A 17,990-nucleotide genomic window follows, 5' to 3' on the forward strand; every position below is an offset into this window, starting at 1 on the left:
GGCAAAATACGGGTGAGCTGGCAGGAGTGACAGACTTGTTTTGGTGCAGAGCCGCTTAAAAACAGCAAAGGGAAATGGCTGTTAGATAACGACTCCAGAAAAGTCCATGGAAGAGGTCTATCGGACAAGAATGGATTCTAGCCGCAGACCCTTTCTCCCTTATCAAAGAAATGAGGCATAAAGTGGAGCTTGTGATATTAGCTCTGTTTACAAGAGAACTGGTTCGGGACTTGTCTCAGAGTCTGTAAATACTTCCATCGCCACGTCTGTGGTATGACAACACGAAATGCAGGCTGACCCGCGCAGGAGAGAGCGCTAAATCCCGTTAGTAATAGCATTCTTGAAAAATCTCTGTTCTCCTATGTCACTTTGTCATAACATATTGATTAAGATTCATAACATCCCATTTCAAGCTGCCATATCATGGCATCTTTAAAGTAGTACATCGCTTTGAATTTTCTCTCTTTGGCCACATATTCAGTACAGAAATACCGTTTGTGAAAACGCGGGCAACGCCGAGCCCAGGAGAGCCACCGCTGAGCTCGGTACCCGTGGTGTTTCCCATGGCTTTAGGTCAGACGTGAATCTGACCCCGTCACACGCAGCAAGCAAACAAAACCAAAGAACTCGTATTCCCAAACCGTCCTGGCGCAGTCATTATCTATCAAATATCTATATATGGAAGAATTGCACGGTAATGTTTTTAGGAGAAAAAATAGGCATTACAAACAAAATGGGCAAAGGTAGAGGAACGTTCAAAATATACATTGTTCTATTCAAGTGCTTTTAATGGCGAGGTGTTTCTGTCAAAGGCTGTCCAGTGCAGGGCTGTTTGGCAGTTGATGTTTAGCACCTCTGACTTTAGTTTTGCCTAGGTAAATTCTACGTTGAAACATCTTGTGGGTTATCCTAGTTTTATGGAAGATTTAAAAATAAATAAATAAATGTCATTGCTCTTCTGCACCGTACCCCACAGTCGCTATTCTGCCAGCCTCCCCTGAGGCAGCCACGTAACTGCTGTTGCAAAGCACATCGCGTCTTTACTTTTATCCACATTAAAACCTGGAATAATAATTTCAGCTTATATTTAGAATCTGCAGAGAGCGTGCGGTAACAAAATTGTGTGGCCTAGTTCTCATCTGAGTCTTGATATTTTTCTTAATATATTCTCCAACTAGTCTAGATCTCGAGGTGACGACGCCTTAAAAATGTAAAAATTAGGCAAAGCTTTACCAGCTACTAAAAAGCCTTTTTTCTTCCATATTTTCCTTTCTTCCCTTTTTCCTCATCCCGCAAGCTCAGTCCCCTTGGAAAAATACATGATGTACCTAAAAGGAGAATGTTCTGTTCTTAAATGTGCAACTCCAAAGAACGGTTATGCAGAATAACAGCAGAGTCTCTAAGGTAGCTGGCATATAATCGCATCGGTCTGGTTCCCACAAAGCGCTTACGCACACGAGTTATTTTAAAGCACTGAAGAAATCCACTGAGATAAGTGAAACTTCCTCTCTGTGCGTAACGCAAGGACGCGTCTGCAGGACTGGGGCCTTGGTGCTTGGCATGTCAAGAGTGGAGTTGTGTCTTAAATGTTTAAACTGAATGGAAAACAACGTGTTCCGTGGGACACTGGTATATATGCAGTAAAAAAAAGAGTTAATTGTGTGGTCTATACCAGCTACCGGTTCTACATATATCGAAAAGTTGTTTTTTAAAAATCCTAATTTAGATTATGGGTAGAGTGTGGTTTTCTTTGCATGGACGTTGCGGTAGGCTTGTTGAGAGCAAACTCTTCAGGACAAAGAATTCATAATGTAAAATTTTAATTTCATAGCGAAATGTGGCTTTGTTGCTATGAATTAAATAGTGCCTAAGCGATAGACACATTGTCATAACTATATAGGAGGAATTCCTTAGATTTTTATTTGGTCGTTTCAAAGCAAGTTTGAACTCTTCAGGAGTTGCCTTTCCAAGCACAGACCACACAAATGCAGTCCCATTGCAGAGTCGTAATCCTTTCTCTGGGAACTCCGGCGGCTTCGGTACCTCGGCATGTAAGTCACCAGTGTCCTGAGCAGAGATTTGTTTTAATAGCTGTCTGTTGTGTTGCAGCAGATGCCTGGACACACTCAGTACGCTTTGGAAGCTGGAGCCCAGGTGCCCGTGCTGCCTGTGCAACCTTCGATAGTCATGTCACCGCCTTTGCAGTTGCAGCCGGAGCTGTTGCCTCCCCGCGGCGCTCCAGAAGGCATTGCCCAGGTTCATGGCAGCCTTGCCACGGCTAGTCCGCCTGTCCCCGTAGACCAGTGTCTGCCTCTTCAGCCTTCTGCTCTGCTGCAGCTTCAGCCCGAGCTTTCCCAGCCGCTGGGTCAGCAGCTCCCAGCCCCCTGCTCAGCTCTCCAGGCAGTCGTGGAGACATCTCAAGAGGTAGAGCTGTTTCCTCCAACGTAACTCACCAGCTTCACCCTTAACCTTCTTACTCCTTTGTGAAATAATGGGCTTATTTCAGAAGGGAGATTATCCCCCCTCACCGTACAGAGCCGCTTGTCCTAGATGCTAGCACCTCTGGGTCAGCAAATAATTGGCCATATCAAATGAAGCTGGAAACTGCACGTTGTACCTTGTGAAATGTCCCCTTGAAGTAATGAGGCAGCAAGACTAAGTTCCTCTCTGTCCCTAGCTGAGCACAAACACAGAGCTAAAAAGTACGTTAAGTGCCGTGGGTCAGTAAGAACTGTTCTGTAGTCTCATCCATGTTTTGTCCGGTCTTGTTTTAAATGTCTCAAGCACTTGTGCACCCAACCATCATTTGCCTTGAGAAACTGCTCCATAATCAGATGCTTTGCTATGTCAAAGCTCTTCATGCTCCTCAGCCTGAGTCTTATTCCCATTTCATTGAGCATTGTGTCCTCCTGCATTGCCTGGATTCTCATCTAGCCCTCGGATTTTTGTTTCTTCAGATGGTCCTAGGCGTTCCCCATTCTCAGTGGTCATATAAGCATAAACCTTTTATTGGTTTTCTTTATAAAACTGTCAGCTCCTCCTGTCTGCTATTTTGACTTTCTTTCCTCTCCTGTAATTGTTTAACCTTCGGTCTTTGACAGAATGTCACAGAACGCTTCCTTCTCTTCAACTCTTTAATTGATATCCATAAGCAAAGCAAAACAAAGGTTTTAGCATTTGTACGAGATTTCAGTAAATAAGTCTAATTTCTTCTCCGCTTCTGAATGGAAATATCCCTCAGCAATTCCGCTTTCGGAATTGTTCCTCTTGAGGCTCTCTGTTCTGAGCTACCTTTCCTCCCCAAATAACAGCTTCCATCTTTTCAAACTAAATTCCGGTTAGTTTGGGCACTACGCAGTACAGCCTGGGAGTTTCTCTAGAGGTACAGCTTAACGCCTGCTCCACCAGGTGTTCAGTGAGGATGCTGCCAACACTAAAACTAGATTCTCGTTCCCCATTTTGCCTCTCCTTGCTAGTGGCAGTCTGATTCTTGCGAAATGAATATTCCCGGTGTGATGCAGGACACTTCCTGGTGAATCTCTGTATCCTAAGGGTTAGATACAGCAGAAGTGGTAGAACCCATCTATAGCGCTTCACTTGCAGAATCCCCAGTGTCCTGGCTGTGTCGGGCATATCCCTTACTCCAGGCATTTCTTCTCCAATTGCCTTTTTTCTGTATTCACAGCTCCCGGCAGCTGCAATGCCGATGCAGAGCTACAGCCTTCCATGCAGGGTCCATCCCACTAGAGATTCTGGAGACAGGAATAAACCTCAGTGTGCAGCGTGATATGGGGGTCACAAGTTGTCCTCTATTACCCGAGAAATCCATGTCCACTGAGGCACGTGGCTGTCCTCTCGCTTCATCGTACCCTTAGGAACGTTTACCCACTGTTTTGCTAACTTCATTCTCGTATTTCCTCTGGAAGTTAACTCCCTTCTCCCTTTCAATTTAGGAAATCAGTCCAATATCGTAGGCTGGTCACCTTGATCAGCGTGCTCCCCGTGCTGATTTTATGGCATATATCGCTAAGGTTTTCTGGGATGTAAGAGGAGTTTCATACCTCTATATATTCGAGACGCTGCATTTTGTTGCTACTCTGCCATAACGTTTTTATCTCTTTATCTTTTGTTCAAATGTGCGGCGGCACTCAGACCAATCAGGCAAATGAGATTTTGTAAGGCGCTTGGTCCAAGTGCGTTACTAAAATTTGGATACATTATGTCTGTGTTCTCACTCTTCATTAATTTTGCAGTTTTATTGAAACTGCAGTCAAGCTTGGCATGGCATCCGTGTGGCAGTTACGAGCAATGAGTGGGGTTGGCTGGTTAACCACTAAGCTTTTAACTCCAGTCTGCCAGCTGCTGTGGTGTATTACGATGTAGCGATGACGGTCAAGGGGCTTGTTCCTAGCTGTGTGTCTACGGAAGGAATTTACAGACGTACGTTTGTAAATATGTTATAAATATATATGAAGTTATATATATTTATGAATATATTTGGGGGTGTGTATATACACGCACAGTCATATACATGCACAGGGGGGTGTGTGTGTCTGCGTGCATACGTGGTAAGTTTGTTACAGCAGGGCCGGTAGCATCGGCATCACAAATTCTGTGAAAATGGGTGCACCCGATGCGAAAGTCACGCTGGCGGTGTCTGTCCTAGCCTGGCAACCGGTGAAGGGGGAAGCTTGGTGGGAAAATGCCTACTGCGTAGAGAGCACGGGGACGTGGTGTGAGGGCGGTGGTTTTAAACGATGAAGTTCCACCTTTTAATTAGCAGTTCCCCAGAAATTTTCGCAGTAAGCCAAATGCAGTGAAAGTACTTAATGTATTTCAGGAAACTATACAAAGCCATGAAGCAAATCAGCTTATACGTTATACCCGTTCAAAAAATAAAACTAGGCAGGTGGTGACGTGGATTTGGCCTGCAGTCAGGTTTTTCCATTGTGGTGAGAACTGTTTGGGTTTTTTCGCCACCTCTTCTGCTTCAGAGGCAGCAGAAGGGAACTAGGGGATCAGTGGCTCTGTCTCAAAAAGCGATTGCGCACAGATACTGATGCTTTGGACAGAAGTGATGTTGGGAGGGTAAAATGGGACGTTTAGTTCCTTCTGAGTTCCAAGAACTGGTTAAAGAGAACGGTTTAGGATTACTGGTATCTCAACAGCAAAACCTTTCTTAAAGGTGTTTTTCATCTGCCAATACAATGCATTTACTTAAATGACTTTTTCTTACGTTTTAGGAGCAGGCAATACAGGACAAACTTCAAACTCTGTCACAGAGCTGTGAAAGGTATCATTATAATCTCTTTGGCATAAGAAATGTTTTCTTTCTGGCGGCTGTTTTTCCCCTCTCTTTACAAGGCTGGGCCAAATGCCTGCCCTTTGCTTGGGCAGAGAGAAGAGTAGCAGGAGCTGACCAGGAGAAGACGGAAGGATGCACGTCCAGGGAGAAAGCTCAGATGTTCTGTGTCCAGTGTGCCTATTTTGGCTCCTCCAACTCTTAAATCTTTAGTTTGGCTGGTGCCTTGGTGTGTGTACAACAGCTTTCATTTCAGCATGTTAACGTCTCTTTTTGTTAAGATAACCGAGGCGGTACAGACCCTGGTTTTGACGCTGTTGGATCTGTATAAAAACATGCCGCACTGGTGTGACTGGGTGTATAGTGTATTCCCGCTTTGGGAATGAACTGGGTGTGCCTGTGTCACCTTCTGTAACGGTCTTTCCCCGGGTTTGTTACGGGGAACGGTGTATCGGTGGGAGCTGTGTGTTGAGCCACCCAAGGTTATCGTTACAGGCGCTGGAACACGCAGCCCAAGCCTGTTCTGTGGTTTTGCAGGGCACGAGGCCGCGCTCAAGCCCAGTAATGCTAACGACAGAAATAACGATAAATAACCCCCGAGCCAGCTCGGCACTCCTCAGAACGAAAGGCAAATTTCCATGTCTGCCAGCCCTCAGCTGCCCGTTTCTGTACTCGGGAGCGGGAGGGGAAGCAGTGAGGAAGAGCCCTGGAGAGGAAGGCTTGCTGCTGGCTGGGGGCAGTGGCTGCGGCTCCGGGGCAGGCCCCCCCTCCTCAGGCATCTGCTGCTCCCTGGCCACAGCTCTTGCTTCCGCAGAGCGGTAAGCTGGGTTTTCAGTCTTCGATATGGATAAGGTACCAACGATGGGTGCTTGTAAGCATTGCCTATTGCAGGAGCCAGCACCAGCTTCGTCCTTATTCATTATAAAGCTTTGGGGTTAGGATTTCAGGATTTTAGTGTCTGGCTTTTATTTTCCTGAATAAGATGAGTTAAGCTTATGAACTTTGAAGACACCTCTCTTACTGTTTTCATTCCACCCCACCAAAACCATTAGCCTGATGGAAGTCAGTACAACCCCGCAACCTTAAAACGGAACTTCTTTTTTTTCCCCCCCGAGAACTTACCACTTTTTAAATACAGCGTGGAAAGTGAAATCTGATTTTTTTTTGTGACTGTAGGTTAGTTGGGGCCATAAATAAGTTAGACAAAATGAACTCATTTTGTCTATCTAGTCAGTTGTAGAAAGGCACGTCCAATTTTCAGTCGTCTTTTGAATTCCAGTTTCCCTGTTCCAGAACTGTGTTTGAAAAGCTGGCTGTCGTGCCTGCAGGGGCAGGGAGAGGTTGTGTCAGCAGGTGCCTCGCAGTCGGAGGGGGAGATCTCCCGTTTCCAGGCGCAGAGGTAACTCGGCACCGGAGCTGGGCTCTCCGCCGGTAGAGTGGAGGGTAATGGCACGTGAAGCAAACGGCTGGCAATTCCAGCAGAGGTGCGATCTGGGGTATATCCTAGGCACAAAATGTGTTCACTTTCCGAACACAGGAGTTACGCGTACGGGGTAGCTGCAAAGGGAGTGGGAATAAGCTGTTCTGCGCAACTAGCGCAGAACAAGAAGTAAAAGCCTTAAATTTAAGGAAGACTTGAATTCTTTTATGCCTGCATGGCTATATGAACGCAGGAATAAATTGTCCAGGAAGGTTATGAAACCTCACAGGAGCTTCATAAGATTAGTTTACACAAACCTCTGTGAGGGCTGGTTTAGCCAGAGCTGATCATACCTTGGGGTAATAAATAAGCCAGATGGTCTTACAAGGTTCCTTCCTGACATGGTTTTTATGAACCTCTGGAAATTTCCTGCAAATTACTAGCATGTTGACGTTTTCTGTACATGTCATATTACAACAAGGTTGTTAGCGGCTACTGTTTTGGCTGCTAAAAATAATACGCCATTGATAGCTGGTCATCTGGGATATTGTGGCATGAAACCATCCTTCTGATCCTTGAGAACTGCCCAGAGAGACAGTCTCTTACGGGGTGCTGTACTGACTTCTCGCTTTTTTCCTTCATCTCTGACCAACATAAACTGGCCCTGTTTAGACCTCCTGCTGGGAGCGCAGGCAGGCAGGACTTGAGGAAACTGGGCCTTAGAAAAATAGGAACCTAGTGCAGTTCAGAGAGGGACGGTAAGGGTCCCTGCAGCGAAGGGATTTCGGGGGATGTAGCGATATATTAAAAGTGATGGGACTTTCCCTGTGGTATTAGCAGAAATGTTAATAGATCATTTGTTAATAGGTGTGGTAGCCAGAGTACAAGCCTGACCTGGAGTAGTTCCCTTCCCTTACTGAGTGTCTTTCAGTGACTGAGTGACTCAGTTTGGGCCAAAAAGAGTGCAGATGTACTTTTTTTTTTTTTTCAGTCTCTGTTGTAGTGTATCTTGCCTATGTATAGCTGCGGGGGGTGTGACAGCGATTTTATTTGAGGGTTTTTCTTCCTGTCTCTTACAAAGCTACATGAGTCCCGATGTTGCTTCGGGTAAGGAGATGAGTGACAGCTTTGAAGGAGCAATAGGAAGTGGAAAACAAGAAGGAAAGTCCGCGAAGAAGCATAAGAAATCTACCCGCGCTCGTTCACGCCAGGAGAAGTCCAGCAGACCAAAACTGACCATATTAAATGTAGGTACAACCTCTTGGAGGGTAACTGTAGGATTCCTTTGGCTTTGCCAGAAGTAACTGTGGTTAATCTTTGCCTGCAGGTTTGTAACACAGGGGATAAGATGGTGGAGTGTCAGCTTGAAACACACAATCACAAAATGGTGACTTTTAAGTTCGATTTGGATGGGGACGCGCCAGAGGAAATTGCTACTTACATGGTAGGACTCGGCGATGCGGCTGCCCGCAGTCTCTGAATGCACCAAGTTGCTTCAGGCAACACGTTCTCACGTGCGCTTGTTGACCGAGCTGACTGGTAGCCATGGAATGGGGCATTAATTGAAATGTTACTGTTTTCCTCTTTATTTTGTTGTGGCCTTATAGGTAGAGAATGAATTCATCTTGCAGAGTGAAAAAGAGACATTTATTGAACAAATGAAAGATATTATTGATAAAGCAGAAGATATGCTCAGTGAAGATACAGAAGGAGAACGAAGTTCTGATCAGGGAACGAGTCCCCAGCAAGATACCGATAGGCTGGAAATGAACGAGGTAAGAAATGTTAAATAAAGATTTCTGATTTGATTCTTTTTTCTTAACAACCAGTTACTGTAAACTAGTTTTACGTGCTGTATTAGGGGAAAAAAAAAATAAAAATTTGTAGCTAGAAAAACAATGCTTTTATTCCATTAAGGCTTACTACATGAGTGCTCCTTGGAATGATGCTCCTCTTGCATTGATACGAGACGGCTAATTCTTCAATTGTTTTCATTTAATTTTTTCAACAGGAGAAGCGGCAGTCTCAGATGAAGACACCCGTGTATCAACAAAATGGTAACTGTGCCTTTGAATACAGACTTCGTCTCAGGCTTTAAGGGAGGGATGAGTTTGCAGAAGTTTGCTAGATTCAGGAGGAAAGCTACCAGTTGCCGGTGGTTGGAGATACATCTAGAAATATGGGTAAACAGTGGTCCCTGCTGCCGGCAGCCTGGAAGATGGCAGGGCTAACCTGCATGAGCCTAACACCTGGGGACGTTTAGGGAAGCCCCGAATTCCACCCGCTGATCATCAGCGGTGGAAAAGTCAAGCCGGTACGGGCGAGCATACTCTTTTCACAACAATAATTAACGTTTGCAAGAGAAAGCTAAAAGATTGTCTTTGCGTTGGTAATGTAATTGAAATTTCGAACTCAGAAGTTTTCATCTACTTTGGTATCGGCGGGGCGCAGATCTTGGCCTTCTGAACACAATCGTTTCTTACGGGTTTTACAGACAAACGGAATAGGAAGGGAATTGGCCCTTGACTCCCTCCGTAATGCGCGCTGGTGGGAAAAAATGAAACCTCTGCTGAAAGAACCATCACTTTCAAAATTCTTGTTACTGCATGTCTATTTGTTCCGTGCTGCCGGGGGAAGAAGGATAATTTAAAACTTCTTTGACAAGTGCAGAAACTGGGAATCCTCCAAACTAGGCTTTCTGCTCAAAAGATCTGCTTTATTTTTTGCCTGTAAATGTCATGTAATGTCAGTACACCTTTTTTAACATAACATTTGTATTTCTACTAATGAAAGTCACAAAGTGTGTATAGTTCTGGTTTGCCATTTACATATGCCAGGCTTTGAGATAAGATGTGGAAGGAAATATTAGCTAGAAAACTTCCAACATGGAAAAGTTAAGCTGCATAAACCTTACAAAGTGAACAGATTTTTCATCGTGAGAAAACTGTCCACAGTACCGTTAATAAAATTTTCCTGTCTGTAACTATCACCCTTCTAAAAGTATTGAACACTTGAAAATAATTTTTCAAGTAACTTAAAATATGTGGCAGAATTGGGAGGAGTCACTGTCTCCTTTCCAGAAGGGATGAGAATCGAATTAGGAGCCGTTGATTTAATCTTGGCTAGTACTGCAGAAGTTCTGGTTTTCTCTCTAAACATAGAAATTAAGGCTAGGTTTTGACAGATGATCTGGAATGAACGGAAACTATTGTGTTTACTTTTTATTTTCTTGTCATCTCTAGTTTTGCATACTGGAAAAAGGTGGTTTATTATATGTCCTGTTGTGGAAAACCCTACTACTGATGCACCAGAATTTTCTCCACCGGTACCTCAGAGTACACAGCAGTCTGAAGGGCCAGGTATTTACAAACTTCATAGAAAATGTTTTCTTCTCTGAAGCTGCTGTGTCATCTCTCTTCTGTTCTCACCTGTTTTAATTGGGGTTGCTTCACTTCGTTTAGTTGGAGGACGAAAATGATGAATTTTGTTAAGTCACGTGTTTAAGTGTATTCCTGGTATTGAATCAAATTAGGAATGTTTATTTGAGTTTCAGGAAGGTCTCAGTATTTTAACTCTGCCTTACGCTGTAAGGTAGGTAAGTTGTAGTCACTGCTGTTACAGAACCCCAGACTGGCAGGGGTTGGAAGGGACCTCTGGGGATCATCCCGTCCAACCCCCTGCCAGAGCAGGGTCACCCAGAGCAGGCAGCACAGGAACGCGTCCAGGCGGGGTTGGGATGTGTCCAGAGACGGAGACTCCCCCACCTCTCTGGGCAGCCTGTGCCAGGGCTCTGCCACCCTCACAGCAAAGAAGTTCCTCCTCAGGTTTAGGTGGAACTTCCCATGCTCAAGTTTGTGTCCGTTACCTCTTGTCCTGTCCCTGGGCACCACTGAAAAGAGTTTGAGCCCTTCCTCTTGACACCCGCCCTTTAGCTATTGCTGAGCATTGATGAGACCCCCTCTCAGTCTTCTCTTCTCCAGGCTGAACAGACTCAGGTCTCTCAGCCTCTTCTCATCAGAGAGATGCTCCAGTTCCCTAATCATCTTTGTAGCCTCTGCTGGACTGTCCGGTAGTTCCATGTCTTTATGGAACTGGGGAGCCCAGAACTCCACTGTTCTAATAAGCAGTGTCTTTTCAGTGAAACTTTCTTGCATAACCTGCAATTTTGGGTTCTAATTTGACTTGTATAACAGTTATTTTCTCAAAGGAAGCACTAATGGGTTACAACTAGATGTGGTTATCACTGCAGCTGGCCAGGAGGTTTTGCAGTGACTTTCTTTCTTTCCAGGTGGCTCATTAAAAACTTTCCTGATGTTTGTGCTCTTTCTAGACCTGGAACAGTCGGATGATCAGCAAGTGAGCTCTGCCGTGATGGATCCGCCTGGTCTCTTAGCTGGTCAGCAGCCTCCCCTGCAAGCGGGGGTCTGTGACAGCCCCATTGGAGCCTCGCCCTCTTTGGCGCAAGTTCCTGCTGCCGCATCTTCCGCCGGCTTACCGAGCCAGGCCGAGTTTCCAGCTCCAGCGCTCCCAGGATCTGCTCCAAATACCTTGGAGCCCGTGGCTGCTAATGGGGGTCAGTATTCTCCACGGAAGGCGGCGATGCCCGCCCCGCCGGGTGCTCCTGCCCCCCGCGCCGCCATGCTGGAGGAGCCATCCGAGGCCGCCCCGGCTCCCCCGCACCGCCAGCCGCAGGCCGACGAGGGCACGTGTGTCCCTGACGTGGAGATAGCGTGTTGCAGCGTTGGGCCGCACCAGTCCGTCCCAGCAGAGCTCTGCCCGCTCCCCGTGCTCCCGGACGCCATTGTTTTGGAGCGGCAGCCTGCGGCCCAGGTCCCCCACCTGCCCGAGGCCAGCCAGCCCGGCATGGTGCAGCACTCCTTCGTGAGCCAGGCCTTCCCCCCAGCCGACCCGCTGGCTCTGGCGGGCTCTCAGCTCCAGAGCCCCACTCAGGCGGCGGTGGCCGCGTCCCAGCCGCAGGCCGTGCTGTCCCAGGCGCAGCCCGCGGCCTGCCCTGGCGTGGGCATCGGCCTGCTGCAGCCCAGCGCCGCCGAGTCCGACGGAGAGGGACCGCCCCGGGTGGACTTCGTTGACAACACGATAAAAAGCCTTGATGAGAAACTGCGCAACTTGCTTTACCAGGAGTACGTTCCTACTTCTTCTGCATCAGCAGGGACTCCGGACACCTCTGTCCCGTTAGAACAGGGCGACAGTGACTTTAACTTGCCACCTTTTCCCGAAGATCAAGTTCCCACGCTGGCGTTGGATTTGAGAGAACCCGGCCATAGTGCTGCGGATACAGGCCAGGAGATGAAAGCTGCTGCCGAGGCCCAGCCGGTGCCACCCGTACCCTCTGAGATGTGCCCCTACCCAACGCGGGTGAGTCCAGCCACAACTCTGCCCTTTACACCCCCAAATCCAGCTGCTGGCAACAGCAGCACAGCCCAGAACCAGCGACCCTGTGGTGGGACCTGTACAGATTTCTCGCTTCTCCAAATATTTTACACTTCTGCTCAGGGGTATATTACCTTCTGGCTGTTGACTGCTTTCCAGTGTGAAAGTTCTCTCAGATTTTGACTTTGTCAGCTGCATACCAACTCACTTTACATAAATGCTTGTTAGTGAAAGACAAATTTTTCCTTTGGGTTTAAAAGCGATACCTTAATTCATTTTCCTCCTCACGTGTCTTGTTTCCAAAGCAGGCAGAAATGTGGTAATTTTTTTTTCTGGTTCAAGAGCGTAGAACACAAGGGGTATAGTCATTCAAGTGCTGATGCTTCAGTAGGGATTTTTTTCATTTATATATAAATTGATAGCAGTGATCAAGCCTACCTTCCAAGTCAGTCTGAATAAAACAAACACTTTGGGAGCCTTTGCTTTGTTCAGGTGCTGCAGTTAAAGGCAGACACTCCGTAGGTCAAAGCTTGCTCTGCTTCCAGTAATGATTTCTTTTGTCTTCCCCTGAACTTGGCAGAGCAAGACTTCACTGGGAAGCGTCTAAGGAAAGCTGGAGCAGGTGCTCTGGGCGCTCTTTACTCGGTGTCTCAGTTGTGCGCCTGCGCTGCATTCTTTCAGATAAAATCATGTTTATTAAATTCAATAGTTTTGCAGCACTTGCTGCTAGAAGATCAGCGTATATCTTGCTTGAAAAGGAGCATTTCTGGAGGTAATTCCATCACGCTAGCAGGGATGATGAGGCTGTGCTGGGTAGTGTCAGCTGGATGAACTCTGTCAACTGCTTCAAAGATGTTACAGGAAAGACGGCTGCACTTGAGGAACTCTTTAGAGCATATTGTTTAAAATAAATTACTTTCTACAGCAGATGAAATTCTCTCTCTGTGAAAGGTGTTGTGTCTCTCCAGTAATTTGAATTTGTCCCGTTAAAATCTGTGCCAGTAAGAAAAGAGAGGCGTAGAATTTCTGAAGACAGACACACAGATGAAGAATGTACAGCCTGGCTGGAAAAGCAAACCAGAACAAAAACCCAAACTGATATGTTTAACTTTTACTATATATATAATATAAAATATACTATAAATATAATAAATAAAATACATATAAATATAATAAAATACTTTTAAAATATAGTCTATATATAATTTTTATCCTGTTTTTAGTAACTTAGGCTGCAGTTCCCTCTTTGACGCTGCCACTGCTTTTTTAATTCCAAGGGAGGAAAAAAAATGGAGGAGTTGAAGGAAAAGCTAGGCGGCCACCTCCACAGACACCATAAAATAGTTTAATATTGCACAATAGCGTGAAGGCAGAGAGGGAGAGAAGAGGGAAGGAGAATGCGTTGCCTTTCTGCCCTGTGCGCACGACTGAAATTCTTTTTCTTTTTACTTTTTACCGAATGTTCGAAAAGTCGGAGGTCACTGGCATCGGGGCTCGTTCCTCAGAAGCGAGAGGTGGGTCAGCAAGCAGAAAAGGTAATGCACCTTTCGGTGATGAACGGCAGTGATGCAGCTGTACTTGTGTGCGGTCCTCTGCTCCGGCGTCCCCTCGCTGCTCACCCTTCTGGTTACCTGCAGAGAATGCCCAGCGCAGGGCATTTCTCATCCTATTTGTAATACAACTAATATTAAACATCTCACTTCTGGCAAGCTTCCTAGAAAGAAACTGCCTCCGTAAATATGTAATACCTGTCTGTGGTGTAGGTATGGGGCATTCACGTGGAAGGCCACGTTCCCAATAATAAATTCCCAGTGCCCTTAAAATGTCCGTTGGATTTTCTGGGTTTCCTAAAAATGTGTTGCCAAAAATAACATGCTTGAGGGTGCACCCTTGGGGGGAAGCCTGTAAGACTTTCAATGAAGTCCCGTGGAGAACTGGTAAAGAGTACTTCTCTTTAGGTACTTGTAGGTAGAATGGCACTTTCCCTAATGACATAGTAGGAACCATGGTGAGAAACTGGGTATTTATTGCACTCCATTTAGCTGTCTTGGAAGTCATGAGAAGCTTTAAGGGCCGAAGAACCCAAAACTGCTCCTGCTGTCATGGGTTGGGTTGGGGAGGGTTTATAATACATATTTTTTTGAGATTGTCGTGGCAAAGCTGGCTGCCAGGTTTGTGCAGCAGCGTAGATCGTTCTTGTCCCGGTGGACGTGGATCGTCCCCTGCTCCTAGGTCAGTGCGAGAGGGGAAAGCTGTAGGTGGGTAGCCTGCGTTCATCTGCTCGCCACGGAGGAGGGTGTGCAAGTGGAGTGTAGCGCTGGTCGTAAAATTGATGAATCTTAGATACCATCAAGCAGTGATGTATTTCACCATTTCAGAGCTACGTAGTGACAGATTTTTGCCTTATGTTCGCTCTGTGCGAAGTGCCGTAAGAAAGCAGCAGTCTGCTTGCCTTTATTGGTTTAACTTCCACACCAGTTTCCCGGTTGTGAAATAATCGTGTCTTGATTACCGCCACTGATATTTTGCATCTTGTGTGCTTCTGTGGGCCAAGTGGCCATCTCTGGAGCTTATAATTTCCACTTCCAGCGATGTGCGTTGAATTTCTCAGGCACTTCTAACTGTCGGTGTCGGTATCTGTCAAGTGAACGGTGTGAAATACCTGTCCATCTGTGGTCAACTGCAGCATTTTGTGTGCATGAGTAGCCGAGACAATTACTTCTTTGAGACATCAAGAACACGCTAGTAATGCAGGCCCAATGTACCGCGCAGGTTTCATTCTTCTGGTTTTCTCCCTAAAAATTTTCAACTGGTTAATGAAATTCCACACTCCTATTGGTATTTGAATTCCCTAAATCAATAGATTGAAGAGAATACCTGCCCGCAAAACATTTTATATTGTCATTGATATTGCCTCCCCTAATTTTGTATTGCAAAAATGGGATATTTAAATTATTCTTCCGTGCTACGTTTTATCACACTTCAGTTTAACGCAGTTAACACACTAGCTTTTACTATACTAAAGCATTCCAAAAGTGAATTATTTTTTTTTCCAACTTGTAAAACAGGTTCAGCTGCCAGCATCACTTCTGCTCCTGCCGTTACAGCAAAAGGCCTCCTTCAGGTGAGCCAAAACCGGGAGCCGTTTTATACTTGATAGGTACAGCTACTTTCAAAACTAATCTCCATTATTTTCGCCAGGTTGCACCTACATCGTCACGCATAACTAAACAGATGGAAACCTCTAAAAGGAGCGAGAAGGCAAAGACTGTGACTTCGTCGGCACACACAGATAGTGTAACGCAGATATCTACAGCAGATGGGGTGATAAATAACCTTCAAAGGGATGACTCTCTAGACTCTGGTTCCTATGGAAAACAGGCTGAACCTCATGATGGCGGTACACCAGCCAAAACTATTGGCAGGTTTTCAGTGATCAGCACGCAGGATGAATTAACTTTAACAGCGCCACACTGCTTAAGGTTCTCGGCACCCCCAGATGTCTATTTGGATGAGCTCCCTTCCAGCCCTGACCTGAAGACGGCTGTCCGACGGGTGCAGACAGCCTCTTCCGTCGATGTCCTCTGTGACCAGGGTTCGAGTGATTCTGCCGATGAGCCTTTCCATCGGCAGCCGGCGGCTGCTGCCCAGCTCTCCCCCCCGAGCAGCAGCGCAGCCACTGACTTAATTAAAAAAGCAGCTGCTTTCCTGCAAAGATCTGGCAAAGCTAGCTCGCCAGGCCTCGATTCACCTAACGGGCAAGGAACAAAAATTCCCACCATCAACATAACGTCTTTCCACTCGCAGTCGTCGTACATGAGCAGCGACAACGACTCGGAATTTGAAGATGCAGATATGAAGAAAGAATTGCAGAACCTGAGAGAAAAGTACGTCGGGTTTGCAAACAGCGCTAGGGAAGCTTGTGTTCAGATACCTGGGCAGCGTCTCTGCATATGATGAGCCAATATGTGGTTTTCATCGCTGTAATGAGTAAACAGGTTCTGGGCAAATTGGGCATCGCCCGGACCTTTCCCCAAATGTCACACTGCATCCTTTTAGGCGTCACTTTATTTGTTAATTCCATTTAGAAGAATAATTCAATTCAATAATAACTTTTTTAAACATCAAAACACGTCTGCTGGGATGTCCGGTTTCCGTACTGAAAAGCTATGTCGATACGGCAGCGAACAAGAGCACCTGTGGTGCACGTGACAGGAGGTTCCCGCGTGGACACTACTTAAGGCAGCATAAAAATAATCTGGATGCCTGCGTAGACAGCTGCCACAGTGTTCTCTCGGTGCCCTTCTCTGCAGGGGTAATGCAGACTATGGGGCCTACAGACCCATCCCTGTTCCCAGACTCACTTTTATGGTAGATAACTGAGCATCCGTTAGGCAGGCAAGACCCTCGCTCTGCCTCCCGCCGGGTCTCTCATCAAGTCACTGGTCCAGTCTCAGCGGGAGGCTGGGCGAGGCTGGCAGGAGCCCATCGTGCTGCCAGTCCTGAGAGCCACCTGCTTTAAGTTTGAATATTTTCTTTCTTTCCTGGCAGGTGATGGGTAAAAACTAGTATTAGATGCTAGTTTAACCAAATGCTAAACTTTATGGTATAATGGTTTTACCGAATACAGATGATGCATCTTTTTAAAACAGCAGTACCTTTAAGCTGCCTTCATGGCATCGTGAAATCCGCATTATGAATAAGGTAATGATTCATGTACTAATGGAATTTTTATGGGAAGCGGTTTTGCCTTTCCTCATGTTGAACTCCTCCAAACTGATGTACGTGCCTTGAGACTTAACTCTTTTGAAAACCACTGGTTTGAAGAGATAAATTCTGGAATAGTTTGGAGTTCCTGTCAGATCTCACGTCAAAATCCGTTGGTTTTACTGAGGATGTTGAATTCTGTCTTATAAGTGAATATTTGAGAAGTCAGTCACCATGTTTGCTGGGTAGATTGCTAAAACTTCACATACTTTTGGATGAGCAGTTGATTGTTTTATAACCAAAGACTGTTTTGTTTCTTTTTTTGTAACTAATTATGCTGTCAAGATGTGATGCTTTTTCAACTACATCGCTAGCGGAGTTCTCTATTTATTTTTTTTTTATGTTTAGGCATATGAAAGAAATTGCTGAACTGCAGACTCAGCAGAAGAACGAGATAGAGGCACTGTATATTCGCTTAGGGAAGCCCCTTCCTCCCAACCTGGGGTTCCTGCACTCAGCCCCACCAAGCGGCCGTCGCCGAAGAACCAGCAAAAATAAATTGAAAGGTGGAAAACTATTAAACCCTCTGGTCCAGCAGCTCAGGAGTGGAACGTCAGGCACAAGTAGGTACACCCAGCTGCTTTCAATATGCCTGTTGTTGGTGTCAGGTGTGGTTCCGCTGTGCGATTGCATGCACTGCAGGAAAGGCACTTTAATTTTGATTGGTTTTAATACTATGACTCAAGTTTGCGTGCTGCGAGCTGGTTTTGAAGCGGGGCATCCTTTGGGACAGGCTTATTACAGCTGGCCATGCAGACCTCTCTGCATCGGTTACAACGCTTGGCGGAGAAACAATATTCCGCTTTCATTTGGAGTCCAGCCTGGTTACATTTTCTCATCCTTTCTCCAAATGCAATTTATTGATGTTTGTATTCACTTCTTAGGGGCTGTTACCCGCTATTGATTATGTGCTGTCTCTTGTTGACGCTGTTTATTTTTTCCTACAAGGTACCGTATAAATAAGATTGGATTGCATTTGCTCCCCCAAAGGATGGGAGGTAAAAACAGTTATAAAAGTGTGATGGATGCTTTGACCATCTGAAATAGTTTGAGATTTTTCAAACAGTAGCACAGTCTTGAGTCATCGGAAAATATAAAGATATGATTCAG

The 17,990-nt window shown here is 45.9% G+C and overlaps 1 protein-coding gene across 10 annotated transcripts in view; it reads left to right on the forward strand.

The window, feature by feature from the left end:
• Positions 1-17,990, forward strand: part of WNK2 (WNK lysine deficient protein kinase 2) — a 123,965-nt gene that overhangs the window by 76,519 nt on the left and 29,456 nt on the right. For 7 of the 10 annotated variants that reach the window (XM_063348280.1, XM_063348281.1, XM_063348285.1 and 4 more), the window contains exons 13-24: positions 2,110-2,424; positions 5,244-5,293; positions 7,804-7,969; positions 8,050-8,166; positions 8,330-8,497; positions 8,734-8,779; positions 9,965-10,081; positions 11,053-12,098; positions 13,585-13,648; positions 15,182-15,237; positions 15,315-16,000; positions 17,229-17,443. In XM_063348280.1, coding sequence (XP_063204350.1) covers positions 2,110-2,424; positions 5,244-5,293; positions 7,804-7,969; positions 8,050-8,166; positions 8,330-8,497; positions 8,734-8,779; positions 9,965-10,081; positions 11,053-12,098; positions 13,585-13,648; positions 15,182-15,237; positions 15,315-16,000; positions 17,229-17,443 — 3,046 coding nt within the window. The remainder of the gene's footprint in view (positions 1-2,109; positions 2,425-5,243; positions 5,294-7,803; positions 7,970-8,049; positions 8,167-8,329; positions 8,498-8,733; positions 8,780-9,964; positions 10,082-11,052; positions 12,099-13,584; positions 13,649-15,181; positions 15,238-15,314; positions 16,001-17,228; positions 17,444-17,990) is intronic. The other 3 variants (XM_063348278.1, XM_063348279.1, XM_063348283.1) reach the window with 3 other exon arrangements.

This window comes from Chroicocephalus ridibundus, chromosome 10 (genome assembly GCF_963924245.1).
Source record: "Chroicocephalus ridibundus chromosome 10, bChrRid1.1, whole genome shotgun sequence".
Classification (NCBI taxonomy): domain Eukaryota; kingdom Metazoa; phylum Chordata; class Aves; order Charadriiformes; family Laridae; genus Chroicocephalus; species Chroicocephalus ridibundus.